Here is a 21629-nt window from a genome sequence, read left to right as displayed (position 1 = left end):
TCAAAACCCTTGATCTGAAGCTCAACTATAATTTATTGCTTATGGTAAATGTACTGTATTGCTAAAAGATATATTCTTGCAAAAAAAATTTCTACAAAAAAAACTTAATTTCAAAGTTATAAATATCTATTTGTATAACAATGTCAATTTTAAATCTGTTCTCTAATTTTCCCCATCGAAAATGTAGCACAGAGCAACTTTAATTAGGGCCTCATTTTAATCAAATTTAATCTATTTAATTATTATTTAATTTATCTTTGGTGAGAAAAATACAAAGAAAACAGTTGCAACTGGTGCCATGTTGAAAACTCTGGATGGTTCAATCAACATTACATGTTTTTGGAAAGACTTTGGCTAAATTTGAACCAAATGTAATACTTTTATTACAAAATGGAGACTATTATTGTATTTCTGGTTAAACTAACTCATTCAAATAAACAGAAATATATTGTATTCATTGTTTCTTGAGGGTTTTACTTGATGACCTGTTAAAGTTATCATAATGTCAGAGTTTAGGCCAAACCCTGATGAATGTGATCATATTTTGCACAGAAAAGTGTATTTTAAAGTATTTTTATTGAATTATATGAGCATATTTAAGAAAAGAAGACAAAGCATACAACTGTGAATAACTGGCATCATGGCTTACAATTATAAAGTAAAAAGAAGTTAAAACATGTTCTAGTACCAGAGAAAACAAAAATAAAATGATGTTTAATGTAAAACACTAAGAGCCACTGGTTTCCCATGTCTGCTGGAAACTAAAGAACAAAACAATCTAAAATGTTTATTTCACAGAGAATCAGAGCAGTGATTATCAGTGAGAACATGTTTAAGCAGTTGTACTCGTTCTAGAAAAGCAGTATTGGCACTGACAGTAGGTGAAGTGTTGCCTTCACATTCACACGTTCTTCTTCACTTCTTGACCGTTGCATAAGTCACTTCTTCTTCACCTTCCTCTGGTTCTCTGACCTAAAGGAGACAATGGAGGAGTTTTGAGGTGATTGTGTAAATTTAAAGAGAAACTAAAGCCCTGCTTTCTGCTGACCTGCCACTAGGGGGGGGGGAAATTTAAAAAAATGCCTTGATTATGGGCGTTTCTCCTGGAACAGTAAGACACGCCCACTCAGTTTAACTATTATTATTTTATTTTTTTTACTAATTAACTCTTCGTTCGATCGTCTCATAATGTCGTGACAGCGGTTGCTGAGGTGAGTGAGTGGAGGAGGCGGTGTTTGGCGCATACTGGCGGCTCTACGGAAGAAACTTTTAATGTTACGTGAATTATGTCGATAATACGATATTGTCGTATGCTCTGTCTCTTAAATAAATACATCGCTATTTATTAAAAACTCCATATATCGCCCAGCCTTAACACATAGCTTGATTAATCTGCTGATTAGACGAGAATCTGTTCTTTATAGAAGCACAGAGTCAAAAACATCACCGCAGGAGATCTTTTATAGGAGGGGCGGGGCCAACAGTGACAGTTGGTGACGCACGATGGTCACAATAATCCGTCTCAGTCAAGAGCAAAATTCAATTGTAATAGCAGCATTCAACCCTTAGAGGGCAGTAACTCTGACATTTCACAACTAAATAAACACAATTAAAATAGTTTTACTAAAATGTTAAAAGTTGGACTTGGATCAATCAACAGTACGACGTAATACTCAAATACATATGTATTCAGCAGAAAAAAAGTGGGTTTGTGGGTTCATTAGTTATTTTTAAAGGAGGATCATATGGACAAGTTAATAAAACCAAAGATGAAGTTTTTGGACACAAACTACTGGGAGCATGTCATATATTTATATCCTACTCAAGTAGAAGCACTGTTACTTGATTAAACTTACACTTAAGTACAAGTAAGTCATACATAAAATACTCAAGTATAAGTAAAAAGTTGCTGAATTAAATAGTACTGAATGTAAAAGTTACTAATTACTTTCACCCTCCATATTTATTTTTGAGAAATCTCACGTATAAACTTAAAAAGAAATTGATGAAATCTTGCATAATTGGAACTTCATTTATTTTTCACAAAGGTGTCTGTAAAAAATAAAAGGTTTGTTAAAATGCAAATTAAAAAAATTAACTAAAATAACACCAATGAATTCATTTCAAAATTTAAAATTCACAATGTCCGCTAATCATTTTAAAACAAAAAATAATAATTTACTCAGGAACGATTGGGTGTAGAAATGTAACAATTGTATTTTTTTTAAATAGTAATTAAACAGTCAAAGCGCTGATAATATTAGCAAACTAAACTTGGTTGTATTATTAATAATTAGTTAAAAAATAGCTTTACTCCCGCCCCCACAAATGGATTGACAGGTTGTGAGAGGCGTGACCCAGGCAGCTCGGACCAGTTGTTTCCTGTTTACTGCTGCAGTACGAGGCCTCATGTCTAAACAACCAAACTAATTATCTGGTGCTAATTTAGCCGAGACCTTTTTACTTTAAATAAAACTGTATTGTATATGTAAACTTATGTTTTATTAATATTGTGTGTCAATATACTTCATAAATAATAAATAACTTTCTTCAACTTTTATCTGCTTTGTGCTACATATTAATTTTGTACAGCTTTTATATATATTTATATATATATAGTTTTGCAACTTACCACTATCTATTTCTCTTTTATTTGTATCTTGTTTTTGTGCAATGCCTTACTCTAATAATATTAATAGTTTGTATTTTGAACGTGTTACTAAGATATTTAAGTTGGCTTTTATTTACTTGTCTGTGTTCTTTTATGTGAAACCCTTTTCTCAAAATGAAATACAATGTCAAAACAGTAATTTTGCTCATGTTTTCTCCTCATGTAAAGCATCTTTGTGGCTATGGTGACGACCACTATGTAAGTGTTAGAAACCAGAGAGGCTCGGGTCGGCACTGTTAACATGTTAATAACTCCATGGCTTGGTTATTCCTTGGGTGGGTAGTATTGATGAAGTGATAAGTAACAAATACTTAATTACTGTACTTAAGTAGTTTTTTCTGCTATCTGTACTTTACTTGAGTATTTCATTTTTTTGGGCAACTTTTTACTTTTACTCCTTACTTTTTTAAACAAATATCTGTACTTTCTTCTCCTTACATTTTAAAAATGAGCTTGTTACTTTTAAGACCTTCGATGTAAAAAGATGATTGTTTGTGTTCGGCAGGTCCTTTAGTTTTATGGTTAACAATTCCAATTTTTAAAAATGTTAAACAAAGCTGATCTGGCTTTTATTTTATTTTTATTATTTGTTTTTTTCTTGACACGTTTTATTTACAAATTGTATTTCTTATGAGTGCGAAATTCTCCAGATAAAAGATATGGAATTTGCTTCTTTAAAAATCCTCTTATTATTGAAGAGACATTTGTTTTGCTTTTTTACATTTAGTAGCATGTATTTTTTTTACCTTTACTCAAGTAATGGATCAACTTCAACACTTTAAACACTCCAAACTTTTTCTTCAGTATTGACGTCTTGTGCTTTAGCGACTCTGCTAAAGTGGGAGCAATGGTTTGGCGTACGGAGTCACTTACCTCTGAGCTGGGCAAGGCCTCTTGGTTTCGGTTTCTGTAGCTGACGGTGACATACGTCACACTGCTCTCCTCCTCATCCTGAGGTCAAACAAAGGAACAAATCACTTCCTCAGCAGGATTTATTGCATCAGCAGTTTAAATGTCTTTAGCTCAAGCCTGTCAAACTCTTTTCATTACTTCTGTTTATTTATGTCTCAGGAACCTTTATCTCATGTTAAGTATAATAGTTCGGTTTACTACATTTAGATTTTAAATTTTATTGGATTTTTAAATATGAAAACTATACATTTTTGGAAACCTTATTTTATAAGCAATCAGAAAATCAATGTTTCCATTTGCCCCAAGTCTTGAATTTTACAAAATGGCTGCAGTGAAAAGCATTTTCATCAATATCTCAGCTTCTAAATAACCTGGAGCTTTTATTTTACCAGCTAATCTATCATTTTCAGAGCCAAGAAATGAATGCTCTTAGCATGTGCTGGACATAATGGAAGAAAGAGCCAATTTGCATGATGGCAACTATGTTGAGGTCCAAAGAAGACTGCAAAACTGTACAAAAAACACAGTCCGTAGGCATCACACAGTCTACCATCGTAGTTGCCATGAAAACACAACTAACAAAGCCCACATCCAACGTGCCTGAGACCGTCACGCACACGCATTAGCTACTGGCCGCCACACTGCCAAGAAACGTGGACAGAAAAGACGAAGCACTAAAAAGGACGAATCAGGTCCATCAACATTTAGGAGGTCCCATACAAGTCCACTGGCTAAAGAAAGATGTTTCTTCTGTCAGAAAGATGATGATGAGCATCTCTATCAGGTGAGGACAGTCACCGCTGAAAAATCTCTTTAAAAACTGTTTGGGCGAAAAGTAGAATATCTTATATTTTTTGTTTCATGGGTGACCTCATATAATCAGGGGTTGCGTTGCTTTTCTGGTATAATAGTCTCTACGTTCATTCAATTCTGCCTTAGGTTTGATGGTTTTAAAAAGGTTAATGGACACTAACTTCATAGAACATTGATGTCTGATCCCTTGTAAAACCTTCAATAAAACAAAGAACTTCAGTGTAACAATTGTGTGGTTGGATCAAGCTTATTTATGTTCATATCATTGGATTTCTTGGCCCTGAAAATAGTGGTTCAGCTGTGAAAAGAAAAGCTCTCGGTTATTTAGAAGCCAAGATATTGACGAAAACCCTTTTTATGGCGCCCATTATGTAAAATCCAAGATGGAGGCCAAATAGGTATCAAGGCAAATGGAATTATTGTTTTTATGATTGCTTTTAAAATAGATTTTCCAAAATTGTATAGTTTTGATACTATCCACAAAAGGAGTACCTGACTATAAGGCACGTTATTTGTCTCCAAAAAGTTCCACGTTCACATGGCTACATTTTCAAAATGATCTTTGCTCACATGAGACATAAAAAAATTACAAAAATAATGTAGTCAATAGATGGCGGTGTGATTTTGCAATTTACCAAAATAAGCACATGCACAGAGAAACTTTGGTAACACTTTACTTCAAGTTTTTTACATAAGGCTGACATTATACATATCATTATCTGACATTAGCATGAATAAGGTGTCATGAATTCTGTCATTAAGTCATTAAGTGTCCTTTGTTACCCTCACCCTAACCTTAACCCGGCACTTAATGACACCTTATTCATGCTAATGACAGAGTAATGTCAGCCTTATGTATAAAACTTCAAGTGTTACCGAAACTTCTTACAAACACAAGTAGGAGTAGAGCTTTAATGTGACCTACAAAGTTACACCCGGCCTGAGGCCGACAGAATACGGCCAAGACCTGAATAAAGGTGGTCCCTCTTTAAACCCAAACCCGTTACAAGCTGACACAATTCTAATCTGATATCAGATACCTTGGATAGAATCATCTGAGGCAAGTTTCTTTAATAACTCAGCTTTATTTACCGACCACTTGTTTTGCAGACAACTATAACCATGGATTTCCACTGGATGCATATCTGCTCCGAAATTGCTCCACTGCGTAACTTTAGCGCAATCTGTAGTCCAGCAATCCCACCGTCTCCGACTTTGCTGCGCATCTGTTACAATAATGACTCAGGAGATCCCGCTAATTTACGTATAATCGTGCAATATATGTATGATTCAACCATGGATAAATGTAGTATTTATATGTGAAATACCATTTTAAAAGTGCTCGGATCAGGCCAACCATGGTATCAACGGAATGGTCTGGTCCCCGCCGAGTCCGAAAATGTGCTTGGTTTTCAGGTAGAGTATGAATTGTGCCGCTAGAGCCGAAACGCTCAATTTTAAGCCGAAAAAAAAGTGTTAATTTTGTGGTATCAGCGGACAGGTTTTATTCATTTAAGTCCAAATATGAGCTCGCTTATCATATAGAGTCTGAAATGGGCCCACTGGGGGCCACGGAATGTTGGCGTTTTCCTCTGTTAGGGATAATTTCAGTCATGGATATTTTTAAAATAATCCAGATATTTTATTCTGTGTCCATGCACTACTTCCTGTTCTACACAGGCTTATTTTTGTTAAATTGCTGCAGCACAGCTCCAGCAGAAATAGAAGTGCTGCGTAATTGCAACATTACAAGCAGCTTCATGTGATGCTACATGCTTACTGAACAAGTCGTTCATGCATTTTTTAACATCATTTATTTATGTACAGACGGAACCAAAGAAAGGAAGACAATAAGTCCCAACCATTAGTGAGGCTTGCTGTATCGGTTGGTGAACCTCTGAGTTTGTCTCTGGCTCATCCTGAGTGCAGTAAAGAGACAAAGGAACAGACAGATTAATGCAGGCTTTCCACACAAATCTGAAGAGAAACTAATGACAAAGCTTTCAACAAATCAAGCAGCTGGTTAAAGAGTGAAAAAACAGCTGATTCATCTAAAAGGGAAACACACTAAGTTTATCTGCATGATGATGTAAAAATAGCTGCAACAGTTTCTGAGAAGTGGTGAGTGTTTAAATATACTCACAGGAACACGAGCTCGCTTTGGGGCGTCTGTAACAAACCAATAATACAGATTATTATCTCAACCACTCAGCGATGCAAAAAGTTTTTATTGTCACAACCATCAGCGACAGGAAGTGGAAAGTTACTTTTCTGGCTCAGCTCAAATCTTTAAAACATGAAAAGAAGCAGTTCAATAATAGAACATATAATCATAATACAGATGAATATTAACAGGGTTTAACTAAATGATTTTCCATTTTAGAGTTTATATTTGACATCATCATCTGTCTCTTCTATGATTGCTAAACATTCATCCACCTGCATGAGGATTACATTTATCTCCTAATTTAATCCTCACTCAAAACGGTCCTCATTGGGAGATAGATTAACTCACAGAGGATTTTGTCCAATTGATGAACATCTTTTTTTTAAAAGTCTAGTTTGAAACTGAAGTAGACTCATTCAGAAATAGAGAAACCTCTATTAAATGGTATCAAGAGCTTAAACAGAAATGTCTAATTGTTTTGTTGCTTCTGATCTCTAGAAATGTTCAACCCAATCCTGGCACTGAAAAGTTGTAAAGCCTTGTTGATTTTAAATCAAGGGCAGATCTTGGTTTCATTCATTTAAATGTACACAGTCTATTTGCCAACATGGACATGGTTCACATATGGGAACTTTCACCTGATCCTGATGCAATTCTAATACCAGAGTCATGGTGAAACAAATCTATTTTGGATAAGGATGTTGGTATTGATGGTTACAGTGTCTAAAGCAGTGGTTCTCAAACTTCTTTGGCTCAAGTTCCACCTTTCTCTTACTTCCTTTGTCCGACTACGTCATTGTGCTTAAAAAACTATTTAAAAACAACTATAGAACATAATGATGAAATTAATGAGTGATAACACATTTTAAAGAATCTCATTTTGTAAATAAGTGGAAATAATCAGTATTAAATACAGTTAGAATTAGTTTTTGATCATGTTTGAACTCAGTTATTTTTACTTTTTTTTTTTTTTTAACTGCATTTAAGCTTAAATACATTTATATTTCACAAAGCAAACACAGAAATACAGTTGTTTACGATTGTGTCATTTTCATTTTTAAAAACAGAATAATAATGAAAAAAAATTCAAAAATGTATTTTAATTCTAAAGAAATTTTCAGCGACCTCATTTATGACATTAGGCGACCCCACATGGAATCTCAACCCCAAGGTTGAAAAACCCTGATTTAATGGCTCCTGAATAGATTTATTTCTATATGTTTTTATTATTTCCAGTCATCTCACGCCTGGGGTGGAACTAAGACTGACACTTTATTTGTTCATTTTCCTCTCTCTCTCTCTCTCTCTCTCTCTCTCTCTCTCTCTCTCTCTCTCTCAAGTACTCCTCTAGTTCCATCACGTACCCCTAGGGGTACAGGTACCCACATTTGAGAAACACTGGTAAAAAAGAGCGATCGTCTCAGGAAGGGAGGAAATATGGTAATTTACATAAAAAGTAAGTTTCATGTAAATCTGCTCTTGTCCAAATCAGTGAGTAAGAAATTTGAATTTTTAGCTTTTGACCTTGAAAAATCCAAAACACTTCATTTGACTGTTAATGGGTGTTATTGACCCCCTATTGATACCAGTGATGCTTTACCATCAATGATGAATCAATGAAGTCAAATAAAGTTCTCTCTATGGGAGACTTAAATCTAAATCTGTTCCAAACAGTCTGAGATGACCTCAAACCTTTTTGTAATTCATTGAATCTGTTTCAGGTGGTGAATGGTTCTACAAGACCAAACCTTAAATGTCTGATAAATCTACCTTTATTAACCTGATAATAACAAATGTTCCTCATGAATGACATCACTGACCATCGTGTTATTGTCTGAATCCCAAAAATTCCTCAGATCAAGCCTCGAATTGTTATGAGACAAAATCTGAAGCAGTTTGTGGATCATTAAACAGAATTCAGATAATTCCTGATATTTAAAGTGCATATACATTCTCCTATGCAGGGTTGGGGTCAATTACATTTTTCAGTTACAATTACATTTTCAATTACCCATGTTCAATTACAATTAAATTAAGACTACAATGGCCAGAAATTTTGCTGATTAAATACAATTATTTTTTATCCTCAGAAAGGCAATTACAATTACGTTCTCAATGATTAAATTTCAATTACAATCAATAATAACCTAATAAAAGTTAACCTTCCTCTTGTGTTAGCTTTCTGTTAGCATCTCTAATGATAACTGGTCCTAAATCAGCTGTAAAATACATTAAAAACAAATATCTATCATCTCATTTATTTCATATCTATTGGTTACACTGTTAGGTTTTATAATCAATGGAAATATAAGTTTTAATATTTTTGGTGTGGGTGTCTGAGCCTTTTTGTGCAAGTGTACCCCGAGATCTTTTTCTTTTTAATGGTAAAATGTGTAGAACTGTACATAGAACTGTAACATGGTTCTACAGTTTTTACAGTACATTTTTATAAGATTTTCATGGCAAATACAATTACAAAGTCATTTATTCAAACTAAACTACAATTATGAGAGCAACACATTTCTTAAATTACAATTATAATTATAATTACAGCATATTGTAATTAATTAGCAATTATGCGATTACAATTGTGATTGACCCCAAACCTTCTCTTATGATTCTCTAATTGTGAAAAATCAGACGCCATAAATAAGCTTTATAAAGTTAAACCCTTTGTGTGTTTGACACACTTTTCAAACACTGAAACTAAAACCACACACACACACACACACACACACACACACACACACACACACACACACACACACACACACACACACACACACACACACACACACACACACACACACACACACACACACACACACACACACACACACACACACACACCTTCTTCTTCTGCTGCTCCAGTTTTCCTCCTGGATTTGATGAAAACAGTCAGACCAACTATGACCAGGATGGTCAACAGTCCGACTGAGGCTCCGATGATGATGATGAAGATCATCTTGTCTGGAGTCGAATCAGACGGTAAATCAACTGGAGCTGAAAACAATGAAGAACATATAAAGACAGTGTTTACATGTGAAAGGTGAGATTTGATTGGTCGTCCTACCTGTAGACACAAGTGTGTAGTCAGCAGAAATCTTCTCTTCTTTGTTTATAACAAACTGGCAGGTGTATCTTCTGCTGTGGTTACTCTGATGTGTTATTATCAGGTAAGAAACACAGTTCGTCTGTCTACTATAATAGACTTTATCATCACCATCTTGCTTCAGTTCATCTCTCTCCTCATCCAGCCATCTCAGGCTGTCTTCTTCACAATAGCTGTATGTGTACCTCCACAGAGTGCACGTCAGTGTGACTCCTCCCACTGGAACAGTGCTTTGATTTGCTGAGACTGAGGAAAATGTGAAAGTATGCAAATAATTAAATGAACAGTGAGATTTGTGGTGAGGGTTGGGGTCAATTACATTTTTCAATTGTAATTGCGTAATTGATAATTAATTACAATTATGGCATAATTATAATTGTAACTCAGGTAACTCGGTTGCTGTCGTAAGCGTAATTAAACTGTAATTGAGTTTAGATAATTGACTATGTAATTGTAACTGCCACGTTTTCAAATACCCATGTTCAATTACAACTCAATTACGATTACAGTGACCAGCATTTTTTTCAATTACAATTAAATTATGATTATTTTTTATCCCCAGAAAGTCAATTACAATTGCGTTCTCAATTACTAAAGTTCAATTACAATGAATCACAATTCCTGAGCCTGATAAAAGTTAACCTTCCTCTTGTGTTAGCTTTCTGTTAGCATCTCTAATGATAACTGGTCCTAAATCAGCTGTAAAATACATTAAAAACAAATATCTATCATCTCATTAATTTCTATTGGTTACATTGTTAAGTTTTATAATCAATGGAAATATAGGTTTTAATATTTTTGGTGTGGATATCTGAGCCTTTTTTATGTGTCAGTTTACCCCTAGATTTGTATTTTTTTAAATGATAAAATGTGGGAAAGCTTGATTTGAAACATATTTTAATAATTGTTAACTACATTTGTGTAGAACTGTACATAGAACTATAACATGGTTCCCCAGTTTAGCATTGAATTATACTGTAATTGGCAATTTTTTATAGAATTTTTATGGCAATTACAATTACAAAGTCAATTATATAAACTCAATTACAATTTTATTACAATTACGACAGCAACATTACAATTACAATTATAAATATAATATAATAATTGTAACTGATTATCAATTACGCAGTTACAATTATAATTGACTCCAACCCTGGTCAGTACTGATGGTCTTTAAAGCTGCAGTATGTTTTTTTTTTTGGCTACATTTTGTCAATTATCTATAGTCATCTTTGAAGATATTGTAATCTAAAGTGTTCTGAGTGGACAGTGAATCTCTGCTCCTTATCCTGGCTGTAAATTAAGTTAAAAAATACAGGAGCGTGACGCTGAATTTCAGCCAATCAGAGATCTTTCTACCAAACAGGGCGATCCATGAGCTGTTTTGGGTGTTACTATTGGTTGCTTGAGCTGCTCGTCAAAAGTCTAAGCGCGTTCACGATCTGAGAGTTGGGAAAATGCAAAGGCAGATGTTGCAGCAGAATGTGGAGAAGCAACAGTAAAAAGTCACAAATGTGCTCAGGAGGAACAGAGTCTGCAGAGGTTACTCTGACTCGGGATGTGCGAGCGATCCGCTTTCAGAGGAGGCGCGGCTTCTCCAGCTAGTCATTTTGATAACAATTGGGACACCATTTCCCCTCATCCCCCCTCAAATCACCTACAGGGCAGGTCTGGAATACCTTGTGTTTAAGTCAGCCAATCATGTCTTACACCAGCTTCACTCTTTGTTCTGGGTCCATCTCAGCAGCTAAAGAAGAAAAATGTAGGACTCTTTAATGTCTGGACATAATTCCTTCTGCTACACCACCTGCGTGTGCAGGGCTAGCCCATCCTATACGCAGACTAAGCGCCTGCTTAGGGCCCCCTGGCCACTAGAGGGCCACCAACCTGGCAACCCTACTTGCATGTTACTGGTACTGCTGTCAAAGCTCTCAAGTCTCACGCATTGGGCGTGAGACACACACATTTCAACCTGTTCACACGCCACACCATGTATATCTCACGCAGAGAAATTACTCGGATAATAGTGATGTGTCGGTCGCTAACGAAGCGGCTCTAAGAGCCGGCTCTTAATCAATGTGTGTGTGTTATCGCTCCCTGAGCTGAGCAAAGGGAGGAGGGGCGGAGTTACATACACTGTTTTTGCCACGCAGCACTCAGCTGCAGTCAGAGCAGAGGAGACGCCTTCATGGAGCACAAGGTTAGAAACTAAACCAAAATGAAGAAAACTAAACAAAAAAACTACTGTGTTTCTCTGCATTGTTCATTGTCGTAGTAAATTTAGGAACAGCTGCAATAATGTCATGTTACTCACGTGTTAAAATGTTCAGATACACACTAGTGTCGTGTTCATGTGTGTTCCCATAGCGACAGATGTAACGTCCTGCGTCCTCAGAGGAGATGTTTGTGATGGTCAAAGAACATCCACGGCCTAGACTCAGTTTAGCAGCTTGAGGTGAATCTTCTTTAATCTGTCCATCACTAACAATGGATTTAGTAACAGATGTGTCTCTGTTGTACAACCAGTTAATGAGAGAACATGATGTTTCAGATGGATTCACACTGTTACAGGACATGATGACCTCATCTCCAGCTCTGTGATAGATATAGATGTCATCACTGCTGCCTGCTGCAAAGAAACACAGAGCAGTCGTTATAAAGCTATAAAATAAAACAGGGTCAATTATAATTGTAATTGCGTAATTGATAATTAATTACAATTACGGCATAATTATAGTTGTAATTTTAAAAATCTGTTGCTGTCGTAATCGTAATTAAACTGTAATTGAGTTTAGATGATTGACTTTGTAATTGTAATTGCACTGAAAATTCTACAAAAATTATCAATTATAATTGAACAATATTGGGGAACCATGTTACAGTTCTATGTACAGTTCTACACATATGTAGTAACAATTATTAAAATATGTTTCATATCAAGCTTTACCTCATTTTACCATTTTAAAAAAATATACATCCAGGGGTAAACTGACAGAAAAAGTCTCAGACACCCACACCAAAAATATTAAAACCTATATTCATTGATTATAAAACCTAAAAAGGTAATCAATAGATAGGAAATAAATGAGATGATAGATATTAGTTTTTAGTGTATTTTACAGCTGATTTAGGACCAGTTATCATTAGAGATGCTAACAGAAAGCTAACAAAACAGGAAGGTTAACTTTTATTAGCTTATTTATTTCAGGCTCAGTAATTGTGATTAATTGTAATAGGAATTTAGTCATTGAGAACGTAATTGTAATTGAATTTCTGAAGATAGAACATAATTGTAATTTATTTGTAATCAGCAAAATTTCTGGCCAATGTAGTTGTAATTTAATTGTAACTGAACATGGGTAACTGAAAATGTAATTGTCATTGCAAAATTTAATTGACAGCATAGGAGAATGTCTATAGCACTTTAAATATCAGGAATTAGTTGAATTTTGCTCTAATGCTTCACAAATTGCTTCAGATTTTGTCTCGTAGTTGGAAAAATTGCTGGTCACTGTAATCGTGATCATCGTCACGCACACACACACACACACACACACACACACACACACACACACACACACACACACACACACACACACACACACACACACACACACACACACACACACACACACACACACACACACACACACACACACACAGATCAAGAGAAACCATTTTTCCTTTAGGAGGAATTTTTAAAGACAGTGAAACTTTGTTAACATTTTCATGGTTGATTCAAACTAAATATTCATAAAACAACATCAACACAAGAAGAAGTTTACCTCCAGCCCCGATCACAAAGAGCAGAGTGAGCAGCAGGAGAAGCATTCTGCTGTGATGGATGTTTCAAATGTTTCCTCAGCCTCAGATCTGTGATGTTCCTCTTTGTGGTGATCTCACTGAGCACGCCCAGAACGTCAGCACCGGATTTCATCACATCTTTCTGTTTTTAAACTCCCACTGTTCAACGACCAACTGGTGTTCAGGCAGAACAACATAGAGACACAGAAAGTCAACCATAATAGTGGAAGCATATATAATGTAAAGAGCATTGGTCCCAAAACTGAACCTTGTGGAACTTCATGATTAACTCTGGTTTGTGCTGAGGATAGATTATTAACATGAACAAAGTGGGTTCTGTCTGATAGGTAGGATTTAAACCAACCCAGTGCATTACCCATGTTCAATTACGACTCAATTACAATTAAAGTGACCAGGATTTTTTCCAATTACATCGAAATTATTTTTTTATCCTCAGAAAGTCAATTACGATTATGTTTTCAATTACGAATGTTCAATTACAACTCAGTTACAATTAAAGTGACCAGCATTTTTCCCGATTACAATTTAATTTCTTATCTTCAGAAAGTCAATTACGATTGTTTTCAATTACCCATGTTCAATTACAATTAAAGTGACCAGCATTTTTTCTGATTACAATTTAAGTACAATTCTTTCTTATCCTCAGAAAGTCAATTATGATTATGTTTTCAATTACCCATGTTCAATTACAACACAATTACAATTAAAGTGACCAGCATTTTTTCTGATTACAATTTAAGTACAATTCTTTCTTATCCTCAGAAAGTCAATTACGATTATGTTTTCAATTACCCATGTTCAATTACAACACAATTACAATTAAAGTGACCAGCATTTTTTCTGAATACAATTTAAGTACAATTATTTCTTATCCTCAGAAAGTCAATTACGATTGTTTTCAATTACCCATGTTCAATTACAACTCAATTACAATTAAAGTGACCAGCATTTTTTCCATTTACAATTTAATCAAAATTACTTTTTTATCCTCAGAAAGTCAATTACAATTATGTTTTCAATTACACATGTTCAATTACAACTCAGTTACGATTACAGTGATCTGCATTTTTGCCCATGTGCTCTGAAAAAGGAACGAAGAAAATGTGTCAGCTGTAGCAGCTGTAAACCTGTAATACCTTCAAACAATTTTTATTTTAACCAATCTCCATGTTTCCCTGCTCGTTCTCGATCCCTCGCATGCACGATCTCACACTGAAAGCGCTTCACCGCTGACAGAGTTAAAATAGAGTTTTTGGTCATGTTTTTAACGTATCCTGTATAATGGTAAAGTTTATTGTTTACTTACAGCTGAATGAGACATGAGATGACAAAGTTTCTACACAATAATAGCGATGAGCTGAGGTCCTCTTCTGCAGCAGCTGTGCGCATGCATGTGAGTGAGATGGAGCACAGAGGGAAGGGGCGAGCGAGGTAAAGGTGGAGCCATCTGGGAGGCTACATTCAAAATCATGCTAGCTTTTGAAAATTGCCTACCCTACCTTTAAATTACAATTTTTTTTTTCATCTCCAGTAAGTCAATTACAATTACGTAAAGTTCAATTAACATTAATCACAATTACTGAGCTTGAAATAAATAACCTAATAAAAGTGAACCTTCCTCTTGTGTTAGCTTTCTGTTAGCATCTCTAATGATAACGGGTCTTAAATCGTCTGTAAAATACACTAAAAACAAATATCTACCATCTATTTTATTTCCTATCTCTTGGTTACCTTTTTAGGCTTCATAACCAATGGAAATATAGATTTAAATATTTTTGGTGTGGGTCAGACATTTTGTGTCAGTATACCCCTTGATTTATATTTTTTTAAATGGTAACATAGTTCCCCAGTTTTGTGTTAAATTATAAATGACATTTTTTGTAGACTATCCATGCCAATTACAATTACAAAGTCAATTATCTATACTCAATTACAATTTAATCACGATTATGACAGCAAGAAACTTTTAAAATTACAATTATAGTTATGCCATAATTCCGACAATCCTGCTGCAAACTCCATAATTTCATGTTCATCAATACCTTCGACCTTTTTTTGGAAACGTGCTGATTTATTAAAAAAATGCTAAAATCTAATTTACATTCTCTGATTCACAGCTCTTCATGTGCATGACTAGCTGAGAATAAACAGGCAGCTACAGACACCTCTATAGCTAAGCCCCTTACTCAAAGCACAGAGCACTTATACCCTATAAATACTGTGCTGAGCAGTATAGAGCAACATGCAGTTCAAACTAAAACCCAAAGTAGAGATGTTAACAATAAAAATCTAATCAAAATTATAACTACAAACAAAACACAAAACAATGAAAAAACTATTTCATGTGGACTATTAAATATCAGATCGCTTTCATCTAACTTTCTCTTAGTGAATGATCTTATAACTGACAATCATTTAGGTTTATTATGCCTCACTGAGACTTGGCTCAAAAATTAAGATTTTGTTGCTCTTAATGAAGCCAGTCCTCCCAGCTGTGATGACCACCATATACCCCATGAGGGCGGGTAGGGGAGTGGCAGCAGTTTTTCACTCTAGCTTATCAGTTACCTAAAAACCAAACTTAACCAGAATTCATTTGGAAGAATTTCTCTTGAAATTTGTAATCCAAAAAATAAAATAGGAAAACCCATCTTACTGGTTATAGTTTACCGTCCTCCTGGTCCATAATCGCCACATCCAGTGAAATCTTTTTTGCGACAGAAATACATGTTTTATTCTTGCAAAATCAAAAAAATACATTTATTATATTGCTTAGTTGTGACCATCAACAGCCATCCCTAAGGTAGAGTACACTAAACTTTATTACAGGGAAATGTAATAAAAGAGAGAGCATTGTTACACTTGGTAACACTTTATAATAACTATCTATTATAATTAGATAATAGATCATTAATAAATTGTTAAATGATGAGATATAAATATCTTGTTGAATATTTGCTGACAGTTAAGGATGTATAACTGTCTTATAGTCAATAAATAACTTTCAAGCTAAAAATCACAAACCTCTCCAGTCTTTATTATCAAATACTTATTTTCCCCACTGTAGTTATAAATCATTGACATGCAGTTAACATGTAATTTATACATTGTTAACAGCTTGTAAGTTATATATTGGCTATCTATTAGCTGCAGTTATACATTCTTAAACTGCTAGCAAATAATCAACAAGATATATATATAACACATTAACTATCACTTTAAATGATCTATTAACTAGTTATTATAAAGTGTTGCCTTACACTTTTTAAAAAGCTGATCCAACAAACCATACGTGTTGAATTGCCTTGTGAATGAAATACACTATACAAATAAATGTGCCTTGCCTTGTAAAAATAATGAGCCACACAAAGAAAAGTCACTGTGTAAAAACACTTATGAAATGCAAACACATCAGTGGAGGCGTTTTTTGTTTTCATGCACAGTTAAAGCGGGTGTAAAATTCCTCTGTCATCACTTCTTCTTCCTCTTCCTCTTTTTTTCTGACCTACAGGAAGCAATACGAGAATTACTGTAATATATATATATATATATATATATATATATATATATATATATATATATATATATAATATATTTCTTTTTTCAGTAACACAGTAATATAACACATAACTGAAACAATAATCTGCAATATATTACTTTCTCAGTAACGCAAGTTACATGGAGACTTCAATATATTCCACTGATGAAAAAAAAAAAGAGTCAAAAAAGAGTTGAAAACACCACCTTAAATTCTACACCTTTCTGTGGCGTAGAAGAAGAAACTCCACAATGTGATATAATATCCATTTGGCTATGCTCAGGTCCTAAGTTATTCTATTATTTAGACATAAGTTTTTGGTTTAAGTTATACAAACTTTTATTTGGTATATAGCCTATATATATAGGCATATGTTATATCTTATTTCAATTATATAAAAAAAAATTACAGTTACATGTTACATTTCCAGTCATTTGTTTTATGATGCTCCTAGAGGATGTTGTGGTTAGCCTATGTTTAGGCATTGTTTTTGCAAATGTTGCACATTTTAAAGGGGACATATCATGGTTTTAAATCCTTCCTTTTTACATATAAATCATACAGTTGTGGTCTATATAAAGCAGAACTGCAATGCTTGGGTCTGAATTCCTCATTATTATAGCTCCACAGGCCCCTTTTCTACCCCTTTTCTGATGTGCTTCTGAGAGCAACTCGTTTTGGTGCTGTCTCTTTAAATGCAAATGAGACACTCCATACCCCGCCCCCTCTTCAGGTGACACTCGGTTCAACTCCACCCTGCTCGGCCATTTTTGTAGTTTGATAGAAGAGATACGGCTATGTAGCGGCGCATAAACTTTTTATTCAGAGGTTATTTACACAATGTCAACAACGTTAGACTTGTCCATCCAGCTTTACATGTTTGAGCCAGAGTCTGACCCGGCGGAGCGAGATGAAAATGAAGATGATGAACCTGCAGAACCCTAACAAGTGAGCTAACACAAGCACCGAGCTAACGCTAGCGCCAAGCTAACGTCACAAAATTTATTTTAATACAGTCTTTTCAAAGACAAAAATGGCAAAATGAAATGACTAATGAAAACTTTAGACTTAAATTAAATCACGTAGGCCATATCATCAAGGATCTAAAACGAACACACAGCGCTAACATATGAAGACGCTGCAACTGCTAATGCTAACAAAACAATGACAGGGATGTCTTATCATCACACTTTTTAGCGTTATTTACAGCTTACCGAAGTGCTCTGTTTGTCGTCTCCAAAGATAGAAGGAATTGAACCCTCAATCAGACAAAGTCTTTCTGTAAATCCTTCTTTATACTGGCGGAGGTTGCAGAAGCAGTCATCATTGAAGTGCTTCGCCAACACAAAAGCGACCTTACCCACAGATGTGGGTACATTTCTATAAAAAATAAAACTCAACCAGGCACTTTGAAAAGGTTCTGATGCTGGGAGACGTTGTAATGAAGCGTGTGGGTTACTACATCCAACAACCCAACATTTTGACTTATCCTTTCGTAACTTCAGCATCCTTGAGCTTGGACTACAAAATAAAAGCGAGAAATAAAAATGGCGGATTGCTCGAAGTGTTGGGCCTGGAGTTGATGTACTAATTTGGCAGTTCCGCTGCAAATACTGTGATGTAATAGTTCAAAAAACGTAATAGAGAATAGAAAAATCGAAACAGATTGAAAAATATGAGCAAAACAGAATATAAAGATATCTACGGAGCACCTGAAGAGACTAATTAGATTTTTTCTGTACTTCTAGGCACTAAATATACAACAAAATGCATTTAAGGGCTAAAAAAGTGGATTTAGCATGATATCTTCAGCTGGCCACCTTTGATGAGGGTGTTTAGTGTTAAAAAGGCAGAAGCACCCCCTGATTCAAAGAAACACTACAGATGATGTATCCCAATACATTCTTCCCAAATCTGAGAGACAGCTCCCACGCCACTTTCAAAGGGTAAACCTCATGTTGACAAAAATATTTTGGCATAAAGGACAGTTTAACATCGCATCCTGCGTTTAATGATTTTGATTCCTTTCTGTCATACTCAAAGCAGTCGTTTACATCTTTAGGTCTAAACTCTGAGCTGTCGCACATCAACCACTCTGGGTCGGATTCACTAAAATCTGAACTAAAGGGTGGTAAACCAGATGCTTCCCTAAATCCTTTGTTGATGCAGTTTCTCACCTGCTGCGAGGAACTCACTAAGAATGCAGCAATGATTAGTGCACGCGCAAAAGTGGTGGAGACCACCCTATTTAAATGAGCTTTTTGCTCATTCAACGTGGAAAGGTGAGTGCACAGAAACATAAAATTATATTTGAGGAACCAGATGGACTTTTCTGTCTGCTGCACAAACATTTACTAATGAAGAAAACTAAACAAACAAATCAAAAAGTTTTATTTTTATTTTAAAATATATATATATACAACTTTGAAACCTAATTATAATTTTTCCACCTAATTTAATGTGGCTGCTCCGTCAGGACCTGAAACCGTCCTATTGATCTGCTGTTGATCTGAGTTAAAGCAGCAACACAGTCTGTAAATCAGTCGATCAGCACCATCTGAAGATGATCTGCTGACCATCATCCAGCAGGTCTGAGCTCAGCGCTGTGTCACTATACTCTCATATGTGAACATTGTGCCATCACTGCGTAAATTACGTATCTGATCAACTGATTCTGGCCTGATGCTCCTTCCATCAACGCGACACCAGAGTTTGAAGATTAAAACATCACTGAAGTGGTGCGTCCATAGCGCGCAGCATCCTCTCTCCACACCAGACTCCACAAGCACCGCCGCGGGTGTGCAGCTTTTTCTGTCCCTCACACACACTTTGCTCTGCATTGTCTTTTTTCGGTGGCTGTTAAATATTGACTATTGTTTTATTTAAATTACTTTCTCATACTAGAGGTTAACTGGAGCTTTTTTTTTTCCATCTCCGCTGTCTTTTGTGTCAACATTTACTTCAGCTGATCGTGAGTTTGCACCAGCCTGTGGGTCGTCCTGTTTTCCGGTGCTAAAACAATCACCGCAAACAGTTTCAGATTTGATGAATTGCATTGCGCCCACTGCATTAATTTATTTGCATTTACCCCTCCCATTTTTTTGCGCTTCTTATGAGATCTACCTACTTTACATATTCATCAGAGGGAAACGCGCTAAATGGATTGAGGGCGCATTGTGACATGCAGACGTGCAATCCTGATTCCCTGGAGTTTGTACCCCTTATTAGCGCGTGGAGTGACGTTTGCACACGTTTCAATACCACTAACCCTTTAGTGAATCTGCTCCTCTGTGTACTGGGAAACAGTCACTGGATACTTTTGCTGCTGTTGAACCACATTTGACCACCAGAGGTCAGTATATACCTCCAAGCGTTCTGGAGCTCTTTTAACTCATTAGGTTGATTTTGCAAGGGCTGCCCATGGTTTGACAGTTGAATGATTTTATTTAACACTGTTAGATCTTTATAAAAGTTCAGCTTAAATCTGGTGTTAAACTAATGTCCTACAATGAGTCAAAACCTGTTTGAGTGGTGTTTTGGGCCACAGGTGGCAGCAGTGAGCTCAGTTTTAAAGATATAGCAGCAATTATTACAGAAACGACATGCTACAAAACTCAGATTATGCTAGATAGATTTGAGAGGAAAAAAATAATCTATAAAATCTATAAAATCGATGCAAAAAGTGATTGTCATAAACTGTTTTGACGAAGCCGCTTTTAATTACATCTGTTTTAAACACATAATGTAACATGAAACCTAAACTCTGTGTAAGAGCAGCTGATTAGAGATAACATAACAAATGTAGAAATTATTTTAGTAACTTCCTGAATTTGCAAAAAGGAAGCACACCAAGTTCTTCAGAATTCTGCTGTGAAAACTTAAATAGTTCCTGAGAGCTGACGTGTGTTTAGTAAGAAGCTGCTTGGTTATAAATATACCCACAGGAACACAATCTTGATCTTGAGCATCTGTAACAAAAAAAAAAAAAAGACATTTCTAAAAGAGTGGTAGTAAAATAATGTGACCATAATTCTGTGTCATTGGAATTGAATCAAAAACTGGTTATTGATGTTATAACTAAAGTCGTACAGTGTTGATATGATTCTCAGCAGCAAACAAACAGAAAAGAAGAGTTTATCCTTTCATAGTTTGTCCTCTCTGAGTCACAGACCTTTATGTTCTGTTGTCATAGGTTTTTAACTAAATCTTTGTAGAGATACACACCTTCTGCTGCTCCAGTCCTCCTCCTGTATTTAATCTGAACAGTAGTAACAATAACAACCAGGATGATCAGCAGGCAAATCTTTGCAATGTTGAGGATGAAGATGATCTTGTTTGGAGTCGGTTCTGGAGTCAGAAGTGAAATGAACTGGAGATTAAATAAACGGAGAACATGTAAAAAGACAGTTTACATGTTAAAGGGGCAATATTATAAAAATCACTTTCTAATGGTTTTGCTACAGTGATATACATTCCTGAAAAAAAGCAGAATACTGGACCTTTAATGGTGAGATTTAGATTGGTCGTCCTACCTGTAGACACAAGTGTGTAGTTGGCAGAAATCTTCACTTCATCGTCTGTAACAAAC

General features: G+C 35.3%; 1 protein-coding gene across 2 annotated transcripts; it reads right to left on the bottom strand.

The window, feature by feature from the left end:
- Positions 1–652: 652 nt before the first annotated feature.
- On the bottom strand, positions 653–21011 carry LOC114458261 (uncharacterized). Of its 2 annotated transcripts, none has more exons than XM_028440629.1 (9): positions 20984–21011; positions 13464–13656; positions 11993–12307; positions 9637–9921; positions 9414–9560; positions 6540–6565; positions 6259–6315; positions 3545–3622; positions 653–972 (listed from the first exon to the last, which is right to left on the bottom strand). In XM_028440629.1, the coding sequence occupies exons 2-9, from the start codon at positions 13507–13509 to the stop codon at positions 916–918; spliced, it is 1011 nt and encodes a 336-aa protein (XP_028296430.1). In that variant the 5' UTR covers positions 13510–13656; positions 20984–21011; the 3' UTR covers positions 653–915. The 2 variants fall into 2 exon arrangements, with proteins under 2 accessions (XP_028296430.1, XP_028296431.1); XM_028440630.1 differs by having other exon boundaries at positions 9414–9533.
- Between the last annotated feature and the right edge of the window lie 618 nt (positions 21012–21629).

The sequence above is a fragment of the Gouania willdenowi genome, assembly GCF_900634775.1.
Source record: "Gouania willdenowi chromosome 24 unlocalized genomic scaffold, fGouWil2.1 scaffold_320_arrow_ctg1, whole genome shotgun sequence".
Classification (NCBI taxonomy): domain Eukaryota; kingdom Metazoa; phylum Chordata; class Actinopteri; order Blenniiformes; family Gobiesocidae; genus Gouania; species Gouania willdenowi.
This window is presented reverse-complemented; position numbering and strand designations above follow the sequence as displayed.

Bases quoted from the DNA above. Each gene is read 5' to 3' on its own strand.
- LOC114458261 (XM_028440629.1), bottom strand. From the start codon at position 13,509: ATGCTTCTCCTGCTGCTCACTCTGCTCTTTGTGATCGGGGCTGGAG. The intron at 9,922-11,992 runs GTGAGTAACATG...CATTTTCCTCAG, and splicing joins GTATCTGAACATTTTAACAC to TCTCAGCAAATCAAAGCACT. The intron at 3,623-6,258 runs GTTGGGACTTAT...GTTTGACCTCAG, and splicing joins TACAGCAAGCCTCACTAATG to GATGAGGAGGAGAGCAGTGT.